The sequence below is a fragment of the Martes martes genome (genome assembly GCF_963455335.1).
Source record: "Martes martes genome assembly, chromosome: 6".
Classification (NCBI taxonomy): domain Eukaryota; kingdom Metazoa; phylum Chordata; class Mammalia; order Carnivora; family Mustelidae; genus Martes; species Martes martes.
The window spans coordinates 647,507-669,114 of NC_137893.1; the positions used below are offsets into that span (position 1 = coordinate 647,507).

The 21,608-nt window shown below is 54.9% G+C and overlaps 1 protein-coding gene across 1 annotated transcript in view; it reads left to right on the forward strand.

Annotated features, from left to right (window-relative positions):
- WDR27 (WD repeat domain 27) overlaps positions 1-21,608 on the forward strand; it is a 128,360-nt gene that overhangs the window by 26,241 nt on the left and 80,511 nt on the right. The window contains exons 14-22 of the mRNA XM_080807066.1: positions 258-343; positions 2,716-2,794; positions 2,909-3,082; positions 5,434-5,534; positions 6,746-6,838; positions 10,062-10,183; positions 11,140-11,273; positions 14,980-15,077; positions 16,386-16,507. Coding sequence (XP_080663192.1) covers positions 258-343; positions 2,716-2,794; positions 2,909-3,082; positions 5,434-5,534; positions 6,746-6,838; positions 10,062-10,183; positions 11,140-11,273; positions 14,980-15,077; positions 16,386-16,507 — 1,009 coding nt within the window. The remainder of the gene's footprint in view (positions 1-257; positions 344-2,715; positions 2,795-2,908; positions 3,083-5,433; positions 5,535-6,745; positions 6,839-10,061; positions 10,184-11,139; positions 11,274-14,979; positions 15,078-16,385; positions 16,508-21,608) is intronic.

Genomic DNA, 21,608 nt, shown 5'->3' on the forward strand with positions numbered 1-21,608 from the left:
TTGTGTAAGACTGAATGATGCCTAGTTTATCTTACTGTAATCCAGGATAGAATGCAAATTAGGAAATAGCACTTTTATTAAAAATACTAAAATGTGTTTCTTAGAAGGGTAAGAACAACCTTGATTGGTTGCAAACCTTGCACGTCCGTATGTGCGCGAGTTCGAGCTGCCTGTGACTGTCGTGAAATGCAGGTGTCCTTGCCGCGAGCCCCGTGCGCGAGTTTGCCCTCCTGCTGCTGTTTCTGTTTCTCCCTTAGCGCCCACGTCCTGTCCACGTCTCCGCTGCGCTTCAGACCCGCTGAGGACGGGGTGCAGCCGGCTCCGCAGGCGCCGTCCGGTTCGGGTAGTGTACTCGGGTGCCGCACACGACGCTCGGGGTGCTCTCCGGCCCCACGCCCGTCGGCACCTTTCTCTTTGCGAATTCATGTTGGGCAGCAAGAAGGTTCCGGGTTTCCTCCCTTCTGGTGGTCCTTCATTTCTCTGCCTCTCCCATGGGCGTTACGTGCCGTTTGTGGTAGGGAATGTGCTAGATGTTTCTTTTCCTGAATTGGGTAGAAGTCTTAGGACTTCAGAAACATTTAAAAATGCTGATGGCCCTCGTGGCCAGAAGAGCAGTGGTACCTGCGGCTGCTCATTTATCGTGGGAGCGATCTTTTCTCTCTTTGCTGAAGGATTTTCAAGCCCATCACAGACATGCTGTTGGCGCTGTGTACTTCGGCACGCGTTTCTAAGACACGTGCACATTTGCTTACCTGGTCGTGATGCCGTTACAGGGAAGCCAGTGCTAATTCTCTGATGTCTTATGTTAGCCGGCCCATATAAATTATTTCCCATTGTCTCCAAAATTTTTCTCATTGTTTTATTAGAAGCATAAAACAAATTCACATGTTGCTTTTTACAAAGAAATGATTTTAAAATTAACTTCTGTTTTAAGATGATAGACTTCATTACATCCCATTTGTTTCCATTGTAATAATCATGATAATGATTGTTTTTTTCCCTTCAGTGACCAATCCAGCATCCTAATCAGTCTTGTTAATAAGCCCCTTATTGACCTAATTAAGAGCCAGTAGAACAGTAGATCTAAGCAAGAGCTCAGTCAGTCTGCTTTTATCTCCGTCTCTGGTGAGGGATTCAGTTCCTGGAGGCCGAAGGGCCGGGCAGGGCTGGGCGGGCTGGGCCCCGCTGCTCGGACCTCCAGGTTCTCCGCTCATGGGGATCCTGTCCTGCCCAAGTGGGCCCCTGTGTCAGCCGTCCCCGCCCTTCTCCCGGAGACCTCCTGACATCCTTGACTATCGTCCTGAGAAAGACCGTGCAGAGCCCCTGACGGCCACCCTCACGGGTCCCTGCCCACCAGGTCCCCTGGGGATCGGATCACCTGCCCCCCCGCCTTCCTGCTCTCTCTGCCCCACCCCCCACCCCCGCTGGGTCTGCTGCCGTTCCTTATTTAAGTAGCAGCTTCCTCAAGGAATTATCCATTCCTATGTCCTTGTGTTACTCAAAGTAGAAGTAGTGTTTTACTTTATGCTTTGGGCATTTATTAAAATAGTATGCATTTACATATTCATGAGCTTTCTTTAGTGATTTCAAGACCTTCTCCTGGTCAAGTATACTAATGTCTCTGTAAGCTTGTTATCTGATCTTGAAAATATTCTCCTGTCGGCTTTACTTTTTTTGGAGACTTTTTCCTTCCCTTGACACCGATGTGGAGAGTTTTCTGGGTCCCCCCTAGGGTGTAGTTTTATCTCCAGGTGTCCCCTGAGGCGCCGGCCTCTCCCCCAGGGGGCAGGGCTCTGCCTTGTGTGAGCCGGAATGTGTCCCCACCTCCCGGTCACATACCTGTCCTGTTAATGGTTTGCTCCTTGGCTTCACTCGGCTTCTGAAGGGAACACGGTCCAGGTTGTCAGGTCTGAAACAGTGCCAGAAACAGAACTAAATCTGTGTGTTTTTTTTTTTAAAGAACTATTTTAAAAATAACTCAATGTTATTCAATTATCCATTTTTCTAAAGTTATTTTTCTACTCTTGTACAGAATGCTCCTTTTGGATACCAAGTATTAAACGTATGTAAAAATAAATAATTCTGGCAGAATTTTATCTCCTCTGAGAGAATTTTTGAGATTTATAAGTATTTGTGGTAAGTTCACACAGTGTCAGAGTTTTATTGGTCTGCAGTGTTGTGGGACACTAATGTTAAAATAGGATAATAGGTTTTATTGCCATTGTGTTTTAGTGGCTTTTCCTTCTTATTCTGTCTCATGGTAAATAAGAGCATAAACGAGAAATTTGAGTTCACTTAGGATCACTGCCATTCTTGTTTGTAGAAGAGATGGCTTTGCCACGGATTTCTGGAGCGAACCGCTCCTGATGGTTGGTCTTTATCATCCGTGGACAGAATTCCACACAGACCGGGCGACGATGTGGGCCTGTGTGGTTACAGCGCGAGCTGACATGTTCGCCCAGACTATTTGGAATATGTGATAACGAACATACATTCAGTATCATTTGAGGAATGAGAAAAACATGTTTTTGTTTTCTGACACTTTTAATGCCCTTGATGTAACCTTCTTTGCTGGTAGGGGTGGGTTTGGCGTCAAGTATGAAGCCTCTGAGGTCTTTAGGTCATAGCCGCGTTCCGTTGTGTGCGCTTTCTGTTCTCAAGGCACTTGGTTCTTGTCATGTTCAAGGGCTGCTGCCTTTGACGCTTGTTTTACAGCGGTGCAGAGCGCCGTTAAGGACCGGCCCCTGGCTTTCCACAGCAAAGTGAGGTCGTCTGGGTATGCGTCCACACCGCGGTGAGTAAATGGCTCAGAGGCTGCTTGTGCTGGGACGCGGACGCAGGGTTCAGGACGCCTGAGCCCTCTTCTCCCTCCTCCTGGGGCTGGTGTCCTCCCTGATCTGTGCCCCAGCCCCTCCTCAGCCCCAGGGGACCTGCGGCTCCTGCGACAGGTGCAGAGCCTGCGGCGGTGGCCTGGGGCTAGGCCACCCTCTCCTGCGCCCCCCATCCTGATGGCCCTGGGCACAGCCTGCTGCACAGTGTGCTGCTCGCTGCTTGCTCCGGGCAGCTTGGATGCGGGTGTGGGGTGGGGCTGTGGCTGTGCCCTGTGCAACCCTGAGGCTCGGCACCCTGTGTCCCAGCATCTCTGGGGTCTTATTTCTTCATCGAGTAACAGGCCAGTACCAGGCGACTGTTCAGCTACTGCCAGTAGGCGATAACCCGATTTTATTAAAGGGGGGATTCAGCATGACTTCCCAGTGATGTCACTTCTGTTTGTGAGTAGGTTCGCAAATAATGTCCACCAATGCAGCTCAGTTTCTGATGTGAGTCTGTAGCTTCATTCACCTGAAGGAGACCGTGTCTGCAGGATGCGTCCGCAGGGGTCTAAGTGGCAGGATAGTTGTTACGATTAAAGTGATTGAATGTTCAGTGTGTTTCTAGTGTGGGACACAGAAAGCAGTAACATATTTAAATATGTATGTACATTTTGCTGCAAAATACAGGTCTCTTAAGAAGCTTGAGCTGTAATCTTTGAGAGTAACATGGTTTCTTTCCACAGCACAACTATGTTCTTGCCAAAGACCAACACCAGGAGCAGCGGCGGCCGCTCTTTACCACGGAGCGGCGACGGTCACAGGTGGTGCGCGGCTGGTTTTCCCAAAGTGAATGTGACGTAATTTGGGGAGGCCTTTTGAGTACTTCAGGAGACTTTGTTTCCGGCAGGTGTATGGCCTAGGACGGGTTTGGGGATACGTTATTACTTGGCTGTACATGGCCTTTTGGTCACATTCGGTTCTTCCTTATTAATCCTTTTTCAGACAGGCTGCTCTCTTCACCACCTTAACAACTTAGGAATTTTAATTTTGGTTAAAATTCTGTTTTAGAAAGCATTGTGGTCAGTGAAGGACCCCTCCGGATTAGTTTGTTAGGTAGTAACTGGATGGGAGACTGTGAGCGCTTACAGGGCTGTCGGCCCGAGATGAGCGCGGGGGCCCGGACTTGCTTCCTGTCCAGCGGGCGTTGCACCCGCGGGACCTCGGCCAGCCCTGCCGGTCCCCAGGCCCCGTGCGCCTGCACAGGGAGGTGTGGGGGGACCCGCAGGATGCTCCCGCTCGCACCCCTGGAGGTGCCCGCATCTGGACAGAGATTCCGGGCGGTGGTGCTGGCTGAAATGTCACTTGCTCTCGTCCCCGGCACACCTGTGCTTGGGCGGTCACTGGCAGAATGCTGGTTTTACCCCGTTTTGTGATGTTTCCTGTGCCCCGAGGCTCTTCCTGCCATTCTCTGCTGCTCCTGTCCCAGCATCGATGGGGAGGATGCGACCCCAGCAGGTGCCCTCAGACCCTGTGATACCCAGACCGGTGGCTGGGGACGGAACACAGCACCAAGAGCTATGCTCAACTCTGATCTTCTTGGTGACTTTTTCCTACGAGAGCCCAGCTCTCCAGACGGAACCAGCGGTCTTTGATGTGTTTCTGGCCCGGGGGCATTCCGCTGAGGGGTTTCAGTGAGGGGAGGACCCCGGACAACATCCTGGGCACAGGCCAGTGTTCCTCTGGGAAAGGCTCCTCTGAACACCCACCGAATTTCACTCCAGAGGGACGGCGCTGCCGGGCTGCGGGGCGGGCTCGCACGGCCAGGCTTTCCAGCTCGTGCGTGTCGCCGGTAGCTTCCAGCTTTTACAACAACCTCTACCGTGCGCCTGGCGCCTTTCCATACTCCCTGAAGCGCATAGAACCCTGTGCGACAGGTGGCTGGGCTGAGGTGGAGGGGCTGGTGGGGGGCACCGGGGTGTCAGGCAGGAGCCTGGCCTCTGGTGCCCTGGCTGGCCCCCGTGCCCGTGGCCCCATGCCCGTGGCCCTGCTGCCGCTCAGGGGCTGCCAAACTACTTGCTGAAAATGAACCCTGAGGAGACTTTGCCTTAAGTTCCAAGTGCCTTCAGTGGGCCACGCTGCCTGCTCCCCGGTCCGGTGGGACCCACCCCACGCAGGCCGCCCCTGCGTGTGTCCTGGCCGTCGGTCCTTTTCCCCAAGCCATCTGTGGTCTCCTCCACAGACTGGGAATGTGGTTATTTTCATGGCAGATGCAGGCCGTGTGCAGAGGACGCAAGCAATCACTGCCATGACACACAGAGAGTAGGAAACCGGGAAGGGTAGTATGTCTGTCTCGCCGAGTCCTTGCGCAGTCGCCTCAGTGCACGTCACCCACGAGAAACCCTTGACGGTTTGCCCTTAGAGTGCATGCGTTTTGGCTCCCTGGGATGGAAGTGCATTTGCGGAGCTGTTTCGCGGATTCGCACGCGTTTATGGGCATTCAGTGGGAGAGAATGAGGTTGCACGGGTAAACAGGGGAGAAGCGAGCATTTCTAGCCCCTCGTTTTGTTTCCTTTCTCACTTGGAACTCTCTTGATCTTCATGGTCCTGCTGGTCCTTCAAGTAAGGAGTACCCTTCGGAGCGTTCTCTGCCAACCAGAGTCCACAAGCAGCTTGTCCTTGCGCACGGGCCGCCCGCCGCCGCCACCTGCGTCCAGTATTCAGGTCCGCCGCGCCCGGGCTGCCCTCTGCTGTATTTTCAAGGGTCTCTGAACTGCCACTGTTCCGTCGTAAATAGAGCTTTAAAAATCCTGGTGTCATGAAGTTCTCTGGCATTGTTGGAGTCTGGATGAAAATCAAAGGTCACGCTGCCCTCGAGTGGCCTGGCGTTAGGGCCTTCGCGCCGGCTGCCACCGTAGCTCGGGAGCTCCTGCGTTTGGAATTAGGGGCTCGCCTGGGTCTGTGCCCTGTGTGTGACCCTCCCTCTGTAGTGCTGGAGGGAGCCGCAAGGTGGGTGAGGGGCTGGTTTGCGGAGGGTGGGGGAGACCGCTCAGGGCGGGTGAACCTTGGTGTCCTCTGTGGTCACCATCCCTCCTCAGATGGAGCCTTTCCTGCAGGGCCCAGTGCGTCTTGGGCTGCCGGCGGCCGTGTCACTCTCAAGCGCGTTGAAATGCCTCTGCCAGAGTCTTCTCTGGTCTTCCTCAGAAGAGGAAGCGGGGAGCAGCTCCTGTCTGGGTGACTCTGTGATCTGAGCTCTGTCTGCAGAAGCACGCGCTGTTTCTGGTTTCTAGCCCCGCCTCGAGGTGAGATGTGTTTGCCCTCAGTCCAGGCGGCTGGAAGACCGCCCTCAGCATTTTGAGGGCAGTCCTGTAGTTTTCACTCCTTCCCACCGTGCTGAGTTCCCTGCATTTTTCATGTGAGTGTAGCCCAAGCATCTTTGAGGGATGTGGGGAGATAAGAAACGGGGTGTGGTCAGTGAAGTAGCTTCGTGGTGTGAGATAAGAGGTAAGGTCTTGTCTCTGATTGTGATTGTGTGATAGGGCTTAGCAATAAGACTGCAGAATCCTGGGGCCTGTGGCTTCGTTCTGCCCCGTGTTAGGGGTAGGGTTGGATATTCCTGCGTGGCTGAGTACTGGGTGTCTTTACTGTTGATGGGAGGAAGGGTGCCTTGGGGTCAGGGTTCTCTCGGTTCAGAAACCCGTGCTGACTCTGACTAGCCCTGCGGCTCCTGACTCCCGGATCCTCTCTCTAAAGGACGTCCTGGGTGAGGCCACCTGACGGACCTGCAGAATGTGCCACTGAGCACGCACTGGTTTAGGAACCCTTTCTACCTGACGAGACGAACGTCGGGTTAGCTACAGATTGTGTATTTACCTGCTGCAAGCGTGACTCCTGGGAGCTCTGACTTTACAGGGATGTCCCTTACTGGGTTTAAGCAGGAGATGGGCGGTGGCTCGCCTGCGGCTTAGCCAACCACTTGTCACTGGTCCTCCGTGCTGATCTCCCTGGGACGCCTACTGTTTTTTCAGGTATGATGTGTGTTACGTTTAGTTACTGTGGATTATGGTGAGTCTCCTTGTCTGGGTATGGGTTGCTCTCCAAGATCAGGCTGGCCCAGAAGGAAGGCTTGCGTGGAGGTTCAGTGAGCCAGACCGGCCGTGCTGAGCCGGGCAGAGGGGGTGGAGCGGGGGACCAGGCTGCAGGACCGTCGCGGTGCCCCACTGTCAGGGAACACAGCTTCTCCAAAGTTCTGGGGGGCAAAGTCTCATCTTACTGACCTGACTGAAGCACATTTGGAAAATTAGGAGCGTCTGTACACAGGCCTTTTTTTTTTTAAGGTTTTATTTATCTATTTGACAGAGATCACAAGTAGGCAGAGAGGCAGGCAGAGAGAGAGAGAGAGGAAGCAGGCTCCCCACTGAGCAGAGAGCCCGATGCGGGGCTCGATCCCAGGACCCTGAGACCATGACCTGAGCCGAAGACAGAGGCTTAACCCGCTGAGCCACCCGGGCGCCCATAAAAACCAATTCTTAAAAAAGGGCGAGCTTGAGTGAGAACACGTTGCTTCCTGTGTTGAGTTCTCTGGCTGCTGTTGCCGTCCTGCGTTCTTTCTCTGTGGCGCGGGGGTCACACGTCTCAGGCAAGGCCCTGGCCGCGGGGAAGGAGAGGACTCGGATGTGTCTCGTGTCCTGGTCCTTCTGTTCCTGAGGTTCTCCGCCCCAGTGTGCGCGCCGCAGGGGCACCTGCTGTCCGAGGCGGGAGGCCGTCGGGGTGGCTGGGTGGGCAGGCAGGGTGTGCGGCAGGGGGAGCCGAGCTGAGGGCAGGAAGGAGGAGCCCAGCCCAGGTCCCTCCTAGGCACGCTGGCCCGCTCGAACCGGGGTCTCTTCGCCAGGCCTTGAGGTCAGAGCTGCTCGTGTGCAGGGCGGAGCGGGGAGCAGTTCGTGCCGGTTCCCGGCGTTCTCATTCGCGGTCAGCCCTGTCCCTGCCCTCCTGGCTCATGCACCGGCAGGGGCGCCCCTCACAGTTCGGCGACGAGAGCACGTCTGTCGTCCTTGGTAACCCCGTGGATCTTGTGCGGGCGCCCGGGCTTGGAACACGAGTGAGCAGGGAGGGATGGAAGGAGGAGGGTGTCCCCACTCTGCCGTGGATGACCACTTAATTGGGAAGAATTACACGCAGCTAAATGGTGGTGACTTCGCTGTGCGTGTCCCTCTGACGTGCGGGTCGTCGGCCTCGTCGCTGCCTGGTGAGGCGGTGCTGGTCCGAGCTGCACTCTGTGGTGTTGAGGAAGGGCTGAGAGCTTGTTTCACTGACCCTCAGTGAAACCTCCCAGGTGCCGTTCCTGGGACAGTGACCGCGTGGTGGCCCTGGCCCAGGCAGCTGTGGGCGCCGCAGGGCCTGCGTCCTTCTGGGTAAAGCCCAGAACCGACGCCAGAGGGCAGCAGAGCTGTGTCGGGACTTGGCCTCTGTGGGCTCCGGTCCTGCACAGCACTGAGGTGTCTGGGCTTCACCGGCTCTCCCGGGCTGGCTCTCCGGCTGGTGCAGTTGGCCTGCGGGTCTCCAGCCGCAGCACGACTGTCCTCGCAGGGCCCTGGCTTCCGTGCGCGGTCACTCGTAGACTGCTGCAGCGGGAGGCTGGCGAGTTCCCGGCCAGACGCAGGGGCCGCAGAGGAAGGCGGCTTCGCTGTGGCGCTGGGGTGGCTGGGCCTGTCCCGTGTGCCCTGCGTGGCACGGCACTGTCCGGAATCCCCAGCTGTGCCGTGGCCGGGGCACTTGCGCCTCAGCCTGTCCTCTCGGCCCCTCTCTGCTGCAGAAAGCCCAGGGTTTCAGGTCCCCAACGGCCTGTGTCTGCCTTTGCGCAGGCACCTCTGCTTCTCCGAGCAGCAGGTGGCAGCAGCCTTGGGACCCCTTGGAGATTGCCTCCTGGCTAGTGAGCTGTCCACGCGGCCTCTGACGGAGGCAGGATGCAGAGTCGGCCTGCGTGAGCGATGGCAGGTGCCCAGTGAGAAGGAGCGGGGCTGGCGGGGCGCTGGCGAAGGGGTTGTGGGTCCGGCTCCCACAGGGGCACCTGCATGCTCCCTTCTGCATCCTCAGGACCGCGTGGACTGCTGGGCAGCATGGAGCTGAGAACCACGGGGACAGGAAACCCGCTTACAAGGACAGGCTGTCCCACTGACCCCGTGTGCGATGGGGTAGTTGACGGACCGCGTTGGGTACCCAGCCCCCAGCAACGCATACACCCTTGAACCGAAGGAGAGGGTACCGCTCCGACTGCTGGGTCCGTCCCCGGGCACTTAGGGATCTGACATCCTGTTGGATGGACTCGAGGAAGGGTCACATCAGGAGGCTTTCGCTGTCTGCCAGGTCAGGGTCAGTGGTGGCGGCAACAGAGGTCAAGGGGTCATACCGGCTCAAAGGACAGACCGTGGTTGGCATGGTGGAGCTTCTCTCCCGCGATCTCGATAGGGAGTGAGAAGCGAGTAACCAGGGTGTTCTCGAGCCCGTGGTGGGGGTTCCTTCTCATCTCACGCCCACACGTCCCCCATCTGCTGCCGAGGCCGTTGTGGGGCGCGATCCTCGACCCTGTCGCTGGCAGGCGGCCTGTGGGTGGCCGTCCCGGAGCTGAGCTCCGCTGCGGCCTGGGGCCCAGCCCCCGACAGCCGTATAGTAATCCGACCGCCTGTGGCCGTGCTCAGCAAGTCCACTGACCTTCTCCGCCAGCGTTAAGGGAATGACGTTCCTTGAAGATGCGTTACTGGGAAGACCGCAGATTTCAGTACATCTTGTGATGTTACATTCTGTGCGTTTCTGCAGCTTATGTTCTTTTTTTTTTTTTTTTTTTAAAGATTTTATCTATTTATTTGACAGCCAAAGGTCAGAAGTAGGCAGAGAGGCAGGCAGAGAGAGAGGAGGAAGCAGGCTCCCCGCCGGGCAGAGAGCCCGATGTGGGGCTCGATCCCAGGACCCTGAGATCACGACCTGAGCCAAAGGCAGAGGCTGAACCCACGGAGCCACCCAGGCGCCCCAGGCAGCTTATGTTCTTTTGAAGACACGTGATTCTGAGCGTGTTTTAAACATACGCTTTTTACTCAGCCTTTAAATTGAGTGGAATTCACCTCCTCGGGCTTTGGTGTCCCTGGTGGCACCGGAGCTTGGAAATGCCCCCGGCCCTGTGCTCTGCCGGACTCCTGGTGGGACTGTACTCTGCCGGACGGTGGTCCCAGCAGCCCCCTTGTCTCTGTCTTCCGTTAGGTCACGACGGGCTGGTGAGCACCGTGTGCTGGAGCCAGGACGGCAGGTGGCTGCTATCTGTTTCCCGGGACGGGACGCTGCGGCTGTGGTCGCTCCGCGGGGCGGAACACGTGTTGTGTGTGGTAACGTTCAGGGCTTCACTGGCCAGCCCTGTGGTCCCCAGACCGGCGGTCCCAGAGGCGCGCCGGCGCTGTCTCGGGGCCCTAGGCTTGTACCCTCTCCAGGAGTGTGGGATGCGGGGCGAGCGGGGTTGCTGCGGTGCACCCACTGTGGTCGCTGACTCAGCATTTTCGTGTGTGTGTGTGTGTGTGTGTGTGTGTGTGTGTGTGTGTGTGTCTTTCTCTCTCGTATACACGTGTGACCACCGTGCATACAAACGGGCACGTGTACACTTGGATGTGTGCACAATTACCCATGAGCATTTGCACGCGCTTAGATGAGACCATTTGGAGACCGTAGGAGTGGCGAGAAGGGCCAGTGGTGATGATGTCGCGGCTGAGATGGGGAGGGGAGGGGATACCGGGGCTGTGTCCCCACGAGTCAGAGCAGGGCTGGCGAGCGGCAGGTTCTCAGAGCTGGGGTTAGCATGGACCCCCTACGGGTTCGCTGTGAAAGGGGGACTCACCTCCAGGGAGGCCGACAGGAGGGGAAGCCGTCAGACCGGGGGCTCCAGCGTGAGGTGCGTGGGAGCAGCTCCAAGGGCACGGGTCTGCTTCGGCGCCGTCGACGCTGTCGTTTCCCACACGTGACACTGGGGGTTCTGAAGGACGCATCTGAGGGCTGACGCCTCAGAGCTGTGTCCCACGGTTAGAATTTGTCCTTAATAAAACCCTCACCACTGACTGTGCTCACTGCCAAGTGTCAACTTTATTTTGTTTTAAACTTTTTAAGTGGCTGGGATTCAGATGCTCATTACAGGAACATTTTAGTCACGTGACGTCTTTCAGAAGTCGTCAGAGGAAGACACGGGTGGACTAGTCTCTACGCCCGGAGTGGCGTGTGGGTTGGTGGAAACCGTCTCCGCGTGTCTGTCGTCTGCCTCTGTTACAGTGGCCGTGATTCCCGATTTCTGTTCCAGGGCAGGGACGTGTTTTCCAAGCCCGTTGGGTCCGCACAGTTTTACTTCCTGGACGCTTCCATCTTGTCGTCTTCTGGCCCCGAGCTCCGGCTCCTCAGGTACCACCTCGACACCAGCGAGGACGAGACCCGGAGGTGCGCAGCCCGCTCGTCTCTTCCCTGCTCCCCGTGCTCGGGAGGCCGTGGCTCGTGTGGGGCGTAGGTGCTGTTGCGCCAGATCGAGTCACCTCACCGCAGGCTGCTGGGAGAGCCGAGGGGTGGGCTTGTCCCTCCGCGGAGCTGGTCCGCAGTGCCGTGCGCGGGCTTCTCCCTCCTCGGAGCTCGTCTGCAGTGCCGTGTGCGGGGGCCTCGGTGGGACCAGAAGCTCCGGGCTGCGGAATGTGGAGCTCTGGCCTCGGCTCAGCAACGTCTCTGATGTTCTGTGGGACGATGCCTGCTGTGTCTGTAGTGAAGTTAAACCATGAACCGTTCCCTGCACACACACGCACTAAATACACAGATCAAACGTGTTCACACCTCCGTGTGCAGGTATTAACACTTGTTTTGTTTTCAGACTTCTTAAAGAAATAAAACATCCCAGGGATATTCAGTGGCTTTCCTAGGCCCGTTCCCACCCCTTCTTTCCTGTTTTTCTTTCTTACTGTGGCAAGTGAAGCTGCCGTCCGTCACCATACGCGTTACCCAGTTCTTTTCGCCGTATCCCCGGTGCTGCACTCCCAGCACCAGGACCTGCATGTCTTCATCCCCTTTCCCACCCGTCCCCCACCGCCCCCCTCCGCCAGCCGCCGGGTCGTTCTCTGTAAGCATGAACCTGTTTCTGTTCTGTTGTTGGTGTTCTTTGTTTCTTAGATTCCACATGTAAGTGAGGTCGTGGGGTATCTGCTTTTCTCTGACTCACTTCGCTTAGCGTCCCACTGCCCAGGCCCGTCCTTGCTGCACACAGCGAGGTCTCCCCCTCTCTGACGGCTGAGTCGTGTTCCTTGGGGCGTAGGCATGGCTCATCCTCATCCACTCATCTGTCCGTGGACGCCTGGCTGCTTCCGGTCTTGGCTGCTGTAACGTTCCTCTTGTCGAGATGGGTGTGTTTGCTCCCGTGCCTGCAGCACACCTGTCACCGTAATCCGAATTCTGTTTCTGAGATTTAACCATGCTTGTCAGTTTGACTTCAGTCTCTTTGCAGCAGCTGTTATGAAATTTTATACAACAAGCACGTGCTGTGGCTTCCTCTCCCATCCTCTTGTTGCCGGAGATCAGCTTCTTCCGCCTCACCCTTGTCCTCTAACCAGTGCTGTGCCTGTGCTGTGCTTGTGCCCGTGTACCCATGGACCCTGGGGGGTGATTTCACTCTGATCTGATCTGCTCTGCCAGCAGCGAGCTGTGTGTGGCACACACTGTGAGGGCAGGTTTTGTCTTTCTCTGGAGGCTGTCTGTCCTCCCCTCTCTGCAGGGGATGCCGTCTTCCCTCCTGTAACTAAGCAGCTGACTGTGGTGCTTCATTCAGCCTGGACCGGAGCCATCTGGAGGGAGGAGGCTCACAGGCTTGAGGACTGTGTGCTGTTCTGGTCTGCTGCTCTCACTGTATGATTCCAAGGTGGCTGCTGTGGCTCCAGGCATCACAGCCGTGTTCTTACAGGAGCACGAAGCGGGAGTCCGTGCCAAAGCCAGCAGGCTGCAGACCCTAGGAGCATCCCAGGCCTTCGGGGCTGGGACCTGTCTCAGGAACGCGTGGGCAGGGATGGTCGGGTTTATAGACCGGCGGTTGCTGGAGACTTCCCTCCCCGATCAGCGCGTCAGTGGTCTTATAGTGGGGCATATGAGTTTGAATGGGCTCGCGCTTCTGGAATCTGAGCTCAGGGTCTGTCTCGTGTCACTGTGGGTTCTGTTTCACCCCAGTCGCTTGTGCCCGTCGGGAGATCTGTGGGCAAGTTTTCAGCTTAGTAGCCTTATTAGGTAGCTTTTCAGCTGTGGAGGAGGAGCACACCTGGCAGGTGCCCCGGGTCTCAGCTGGAAGGTTCGCCTCCTCCTAGGTCAGCCGCTTGGCCAAGAGCCGTGCGCTGAGGCCAGGATGGGTTTGGCTCAGGTGTGGTCTACCCACGGGTCACAGCCGCCTGTGAGCCGGGCGCGGGCGGCGTGGCCGGCGGACGGCCGAGAGTGCTGCGGGCCCCCTGCCGCATTTCCCCCGCAGCCTCCCGGCCCCTGGGCTCGCGAGGCTGCGGCGTGTCGTTCTGTGCCTGCCCCCTCCTGGCCCGAGGCTGGGGCACGTTAGGGACTGAGTGTTACCAGCGGGTGTTTCTGACGTCTTCACGGTTTGGGTAGTGCGGTTCCCTGGAAGGAAGTACCGAGTTTGCAGACCGTCCGCTTCAGGTCCAGCGGTCAGAGCTGCGGCACCGAGAGGACCTTCGCGCCTCAGTCCTTCCGCGCCGGCCCCCCACACGCTCGCGGGTCCCTTGTGAATGGGGGGGACCTTCCAGCGTGGTCGTGTGCGCCCGGGCGGCCTCACTGCCTGCGTCTGGGGAGACGCCGCGTGGAGCTTGCTTGAGAAGGGCCCTTCCCAGGCCGGCTGCTCGCCTGGGCTGCGGCTGCGTTCCCGCCTCGGCGCCAGCGTCCGCCGGGGCGGGTGACTCTCGGGAACCGGCCGGCTGGCGAGGCTTCGGACGATGGGACGCCAGACCTCACCCGGCCGCAGGCACGAGCGCCCCTCAGCCCTGCCGTCCGCTCCTCGGGCAGGGCTCCGGCCGGCCCCTCAGTGTGCCGTGGCCCGTCTCGTGGAGCAGCGCCTCCCCGCCCATCTGCGTGGCCTGCTCTGCCACAGCAGGGCTTTGGGCCTTAAATGCGGGCGGTCCCTTCCCTGTTCCCACCTCCGCCACCAACGTCCCCCGATTTCAGACACGTGTGTGCTCCCTCGGCTCGCAGGATCTTCCTTACAGCCTCTCCCGGTCTGTGGTGTCTGCGGAGCTTTCCCACGGCTCCCCCCACGAAACGGCTGCTTCTACCCCATTCGCCACCTACTGTAGGGTCCCGTGCGTTTTTTCAGCAGGGATGCGCAGTGATTCGTGGGATCTTTGTGTCGTCACTGAGCTTCCCTTCAAACCTCTCCTGTGACTCTGTTTGCCCTTGAGTCTGTGTAGCTGACCCCTGCATACCTGTTGCCCCCAGGACCTGCTCCCTGAGTCGCTGTCTCTGTGCCTAGCCTGCATATATGGCCGCGGGCCCCCATGCAGCACTCGCCACCGCCTTGTGGAAGGTGCAGGCTGACGGCCCGTTCATCCGCCCCCCCACTGCCCAGCAGGCTCAGACAAGAGCCGTCCTGGTGCTTTGCCCCACCCCCCACCTGCTCCTGCCCCGCTGGGCCATCCCCAGAGGTCTCCCCTGGCCCTGCCTGGGCCATGATCACATCGAAATATTGCTAGCAGGTTCCTTTCCTTTACACAATTGTTAGGGATTCTTGAGGTCATATGTTTGTTAAACCAATACTAACTGCTTACATTACCCTTTGGAAAATATTAACAACATATGTGTTCGTGGAAACACAGATAATTTATAACTAGTTGGAAGTCTTCTTAAGTATACATAATTATTTTAGAATTAGGAGAAAAACTTGCTTTCTCACAGACAATAATGAATTATTTGGAGCTTTATATGATATTTTTTCATTAATTTTTTCTAAAGGAAAAGTTAGAGTTTCCTGAAAGAAAAGTAAGGCGGCCGACTTATTCCTTTGATGTTATAAAACAGGATTGTTCCGTAACGTGGAAACTTTCTTCATATTCAGCTTCTTAATGGTAGGATGCTCAGTTGTGGGAGAGAGACGGAAAGGTCGATGATCTTTGTTTCTTTTCAGATACAGACAGAAGAGCTGGTGCAGACGTGTCTTCGGGCTCTGTACGACTGGTGCGACAGGGATTACCAGTTTATCAGCCGTAAACGACTTCTACTCCTGTATCCTTGCCTCTGTTCTTGTTTCCACGCCCTGAGCCCCAGCGTCCTGGCAGGAGCGTCGGCTGAGGGTCCCGGCTCCAGGCGCCGGCCAGGGCAGCGGGACTCAGGGCACTCACGTCTTCTGCGTAATTACATGCGTAGCGATCCCATCTCCGTGGTGAGAAGAACCTCACAGGAAAACTGGACGTGCATGCGACAGAGCACATGACCCACAGTAGGGTGATGTAACCCGGCATTTCTGGTCTGTAGTTTATTGTATAATATGTAGTAATTTTGTGCTTTTGAAAAATGAACACTTGCGATGGGCATCCTTCCATTAACAGAAGTTTGCCCCAGCTCTCTGGAGCCCGGCAGAAGTTACAGCAGTGATGCTGAGTAGGAAATTGAGTCTAGAAGTTTATTTTTTGACTTTGTTTTGGCTGGCATCATCCCTTTTAGTTAAAAACATTGATTTTTGATTTATTTAGAAGAAAAGCTCTGGTCTTTAGGAATTTGTCTTATAAAATCTGAAGTTATTCGGAGGTCTAAGTTACGTTCTTTTAAGAGTTTTATAGTTGAAATTTCAGAAGGACTGAGATAAGGCGTTAGAGGTTTCAGAGTATTTTAATTAGAAATATGATGCTAGAGCCCTTTGGTACACACACAGCACAACACCTAGCAGAAATGTGTCCTTCTGAGTACTCTGGCCTTAAACGGTGCTTTCTGCCTATTTCAGCATGAGCACCGTGCTAGTTACCGACCCTGGCGATCTTTCTCCCACACATACCGCTGATGACACTGTTCTGGGCCGGCCGCCGGACGTGGGGTCGTTCTGGTGCCGACACACACCCTGAGTCCGAGCGCTGCCGTTCTTGCCCCGAGTGTGGACGTGGGCGTGGCTGGTGGCTCGCCGCGCTGGGAGGTGCCTGCTCCCATGCGGCCAGCTCCAGGCGGCACTGTCCACGTTTATGCTTGCACTGCCTGATTTTACCCTCAGACCGGTCTTCTGAGCTCCGTCCCCAGCGATGCAGCTGCCGTTCCGGCTCTTGATTTGGGCATTTCCTGGACACCCAAACCTCATTGCACTGAAGTTAGACCTCTGTACCTCCCGCCTTGAGATGTGTACCACGGGGTCGGCCCTCGTCCATGGCTCAGCAGCTGCTGCTGGATGCCCAGCAGCAGAAGGGGGGAGTGGGGCTGTGAGCGCAGATAGTTGTAGCCGTCATCCTTTGTGTGTCTTCTGGTGCCCCAGAGTATTCACCGCATATGCGGGGCCGCCCCCTCCCCCTGGCGGATCGTGGAGAGGAGTTCCCTAACTGCGTCATGCAGATCTGGTGCTCACGGCCGGCAGGAACAGGACTCTCGAGGTTTTCGACCTCAATGCAGCTCGCAGTGCAGCCGTGATCGTAGAAGCCCATTCCCGGCCTGTCCACCAAGTCTGCCAGAATAAAGTGAGTGAGCTGTTGACAGCACATGTCATTTGTAAAATTGTATCCTTAAGTGTTGGACTCGTACAGGTGTCTGATGCAGGTTTGTAACAGTTTGCTACCAAATATCCAATGCTATTTTTTTTGGTCATCATTCAGTTTTCTTAGGCCTTGATGTTTGACCTTAAAAGATGGTTTAATATCGTGTGGAATGTGAAACTTTGTACTTTTGTCTTTGATTATTTAATGGGCCTATTTTTCAACTTTACTAGTGATGCATTCATACTTAGAACTTGATGGAGGGTATGGGTGTTTCAGACTAAACGACCAAGTGAGTCACGTAGCTCCTGCTGGAATGCGAAGCCACCTTCAGGAACCAATAGTTTCCCTCTTTAAGATGTACCTGCTCTGTCTGGACAGGGTAGTGGTTTAAGACCACCCCCAGCTGACAGTTACAGCCTGGAGATTAGAAGGGCTGCTGTTTTGATGAATTCATTGTCTCATAGTTTAGTTTAAAAGACACTTTGCAAACCAAAGGCATCTAAGAGATCTGTAAACAAAACTTCTCTTTTTAAGACTACAACTATAATTTTGTTTTTTATATATTTGGAATGATTTTAATTTATAATGCCTTCTGAAATCTGCATTGTGATTTCAAGGGTATCATTGTTCTTTGTTTTCTGGGGTTTTTTAAGAGGGAGGAAGAGGGATAAAGAATCCTAAGCAGGCTCCACCCCCACTATCACTACCATCATCACCATCACCAACACCATCATCACCACCATCATCACCACCATATCATCACCACCACCATCATCACCATCATCACCATTACCATCATCATCATCACCACCATCATCACCATCACCATCATCATCACCATCATTACCATCATCACCATCACCATCATCATCATCATCATCACCATCACCATCATCACCATCATCACCATCACTGTCATCACCACCATCACCACCATTACCATCATCACCATCACCACCATCATCACCATCACCATCATCATCACCATCATCACCACCATATCATCACCATCATCACCATCACCATCATCACCACCATCACCATCATCACCACCATATCACCACCATCATCACCATCACCATCATCACCATCACCATCACCACCATCACCACCATCATCACCATCACCATCACCATCATCATCATCATCACCATCATCACCATCACCATCACCATCACCATCATCATCACCATCATCACCATCATCACCATCATTACCATCATCACTACGATATCATCATCACCATCATCACCATCATCACCACCATCATCACCACCATATCATCACCACCACCATAATCAACATCATCACCATCACTGTCATCACCACCATCACCACCATCACCATCATCACCATTACCATCATCACCATCACCATCATTACCATCACCATCACCACCATCATCACCATCATCACCATCACCACCATCATCACCATCACCACCATCATCACCATCATTACCATCATCACCATCACCATCATCATCATCACCACCATATCATCATCACCATCATCACCATCACCACCATCATCATCACCATCACCACCACCATCATTTTTTGTGTATGGAAAGTGGTTTGTCAACATTTCCATTAAAATCCCTATTTTCTTTTTCTTTTACTTGTTCTGGTCTTTATTTCTTTCTGGGACTTATTGCAGAGCCATGAAAACCTCATCTGGGTGAAACTTCTTATGAAAATCTGAAAATCTCAATCTGAGATTTATTTTTTCCATTTGGTTCCAAATTTGTTTTAAATTGTTTCAGCTGGTTAAATTGGAAATACAAAATATAGTTTTGGAGTTTGAAATGCTTTTTACTTATAAAAAATATAACCGTAGTTTTAAGATAATGGTAAAGATAATTCTTTTAAACTAAACAATTTTCTCATATTTTCAAAAGAAGATGTCATTTTGAAAAATAATGTGATGGTATTTTGTCTGACATCTTAGGGTTTTCTTGCCATTCCTCTGTTCCCCTTTCATGGTAGAAGACTTTTAAATCTTTTGCATTCATTACTTTTCTCTGTTGCAGGGGTAAAGTGAGATAATGCAGGTAAATCTCTTAACATAATCCTAGTTCATTAAATGACAACCATTCTTCCTGTAATTTTTAGATATAAATTGATGAATGTTGATGGGCATTGCCTTAAAAACTCTCACTTCTCAAATCCACCTAATTTCACACAATCCCTTTGTTCCTGTCAGTGTTAAGGGTGAAGGCTCAGGAATTTGCTACTTGCACTGGAAGGTCGGAATCTGAACTAAGAAATCGCTTTCAAAGAAATTATACAGAAGGTGGTGGGTGGGGACAAGGGTCATTTTACACAAAGCTGACTGTGCGAGTGCCGTCATGTGAGATGACGGAGTGTGCCCGTGGTAATGAGGACGTTTCCTGGGTCCTGGGAAGACTGGAGAAGGCTGCACTTGACTGGGACTCTCCCTTGTCACGTATTGTCAGGCAGAACTTGATTTTAGGAGGAATTTGAAGGCACATAAACCAGGTCGCCTTAGCCCATGCGGTTAGTGAGTCTGGGCTGAAAAGCTCCGTGTGTCCTCACAGCCTGACTCCTATATGTGAACCCACGGCGTGAACGCCACGAGTGTGCCCAGTGCTGCCTAGACAGCCACTGCCTGTGCAGTCTGTGTGTCTGTCCTCTGCCCCAGGCGCCACCTGCAGCCACCCCAATCCGCTGTCTCCGCAAGGCCCTTCCTCCACAAGGCAACGCAGTCGCACTCCCACTGCTAACTACAAGTGACCGTGTCAGTGTCTTCCTTGAAATGCCTCGACGTTCCCAGGAACTCTTTAGACGAAATTGGACTTGGACTGCAGGCCCTTGCTGCCCTCCTGTCTCAACCCTCTGGGGACTTAGGTCTCAGGCTGGGCTTGTGAGGGAACCTAGGGGTTGCTGGGCCCAGGCCCTCGTCTCATACCAGAGATGGCTTCTGTGGGATGTGTCGTGCTCTGGTGACATTTAGCTCCTAGTGAGGGCACTCACCAGGACAGGAGGAGGCAAGCCCCCCGTGTTTGTCTGTGACACTCTTACAGGTGCACACGCTATAGCTCACGTGTACGGACATGGCAGGCCGAGCGTACACGAGCTCCGTCCTCCGAGACCCTGATGCATGCGCACAGACGCTGAGACACTTTCTGCCAGTTCCCTGAGCCGCATCAGCGGCGAGTGCATCCTCGGCCGAAGTGCTGTGGGGTGCTGTGGTCTCGGGGTCTCCGTGCTGCATCTCTGTGTCCAGCCTTCCCCGCAGCCCGGTCACGAGCCCGAGTTAGCAGAGCTGGGGTCTGGTCCCTCCACGACTGCCGCACTCACCACGGCGAGGTCGTAGGGGACGGTGGAGGCCAAATGTGCCAGAGCCTGCCCCTTGTCCCCACCACTCTCGTGACCTGCACCGGATCGGGACATGCAGATGCACACGTGAACACACATGTGCGTGTGCACATGTACCAAGCTAGTAACCGATTCATCTAAATGTGTGTCTCGGCGAGTCTGCACCTGGCGCGGTTGTGAGCCCTGGGGAGCACGTGTGCAGGAGAGAGTGGGGTCCTCATAGCTGACGGATCGGGGTCCTTCTGCAGAAGGGGTCAGGTTCACACAGCCACACGCACACTGTGCCAAGGCCCCTCTGGGTGCCCTCTCTGAGGAGGTGAGGTGAGCGCAGGGCCAGGCGGTATGGGAGTGGCCGTGTGTGCGTCGGGAGAGCAGCATGTGGGCCCGTGCAGGAAGCCCGAGGTGGAGCTTGTGGGCTCTGGGCACCGAGTGGGCTTTGTTGTGGGTCCAGGGCAGCTGTTGGGGAGGCCGAGCAGGAAGGTGAGTGACCGCGCCGATGCTTGCGTGGGTGTGCGTGGAGCGGCTGGTGGGAGACGGAAGAAGGGATGGGATCCCGAGCTTGCGCCACGCCCCTGCACCTGGCGGCTTCCCGGCCTCCCGGCCCCGCTGGGGCGTCCCTAGCTGCTGTATGGGCACACGTCCTGCTCCCTCTGCAGCAGCTTCACGGGACGCTCTGTAGAGGGAGCTCCCCCTGCCCGGTAGCCGCCTGGGCCGCTCCTGCCCACATCCTGGCTCCCCGGCTGGTGCGGGAGAGGTGGTGGCTGCAGCAGTCCCGGGGGCGGTGGGCTTAGGGTGGAGCCTGTGTTCAGGGTGCGGTGTCAGGCTGGACGGAGGGGTCTCTGATGGACGTGGGGTCTCTGGGACGGTCTCTGCAGAGCCCTAGGGAACTCCGCTCCGGGTGCACCGGCGTCCGGTGCAGAACCACTGCTGTGAAGAGACAGCCGTCCTTCCTCCTCGGAGACACGGTGACCGCTCTGTCCCTCTCTTGAAACCTCTCGTCGTTCCGCGTTTTCGTGCATTTGCTGTAGGAAACTGCTTAACATTTCTTCTCCATTAAGTAGCAGCTTATGCAATGACCCAACAGTAGCCCGGTCTACCTCAAATTGATGTGGTCGTCCAGTGACGACTGGTATCTTGGGCGTCATGGTGGTGTGCTCTTGGATGAGAGGTGTGGTATGAGGAAAAATAGTCCTGAGGTTTTTACTGGGGACAAATAACTGGTTTGACTTCCTGAAAATACCCGTCTGAGTGGTATGTGACGGGAGGGTAGGGACGGAGTGTAAGGTTACAGACGCTCACACTGTGCCCTAATGGCTTGTTTTCCTTTTCTAAGCTTCCCTTAAATTTTTGTTCAGTTACACAATATGCATTCAAGTGTTCTGACTAACCACAGCCTTGTGGGGGCTGCTGCCCAGCAGTGCTCATGGAGCACAGATCCTAACTGGCCCAAATGTCGTATTTCCAGTAAAACGTGAAAGAGATCATTCCGAATTTCTCTTGAGCTCGGGAAGAGCGTGGCCATGTTCCTCACGCAGCAGGAACGCCCTTGTGCAAGCGTGCCGGCGCGCAGCCTGAAAACCCCCTCTCCTGGGGTTTGCCCTGCGATCGTTGCTGGAGAAGCACACTGTTCCATTTTATCACATTCACAGGAGTACCACAGTGAAACATGAGTGCCATAGTTTCCTATTTTTAATGGTGTGGTAATATTAAGTGGTTTATTTTTACAATGAAAATACACAGAT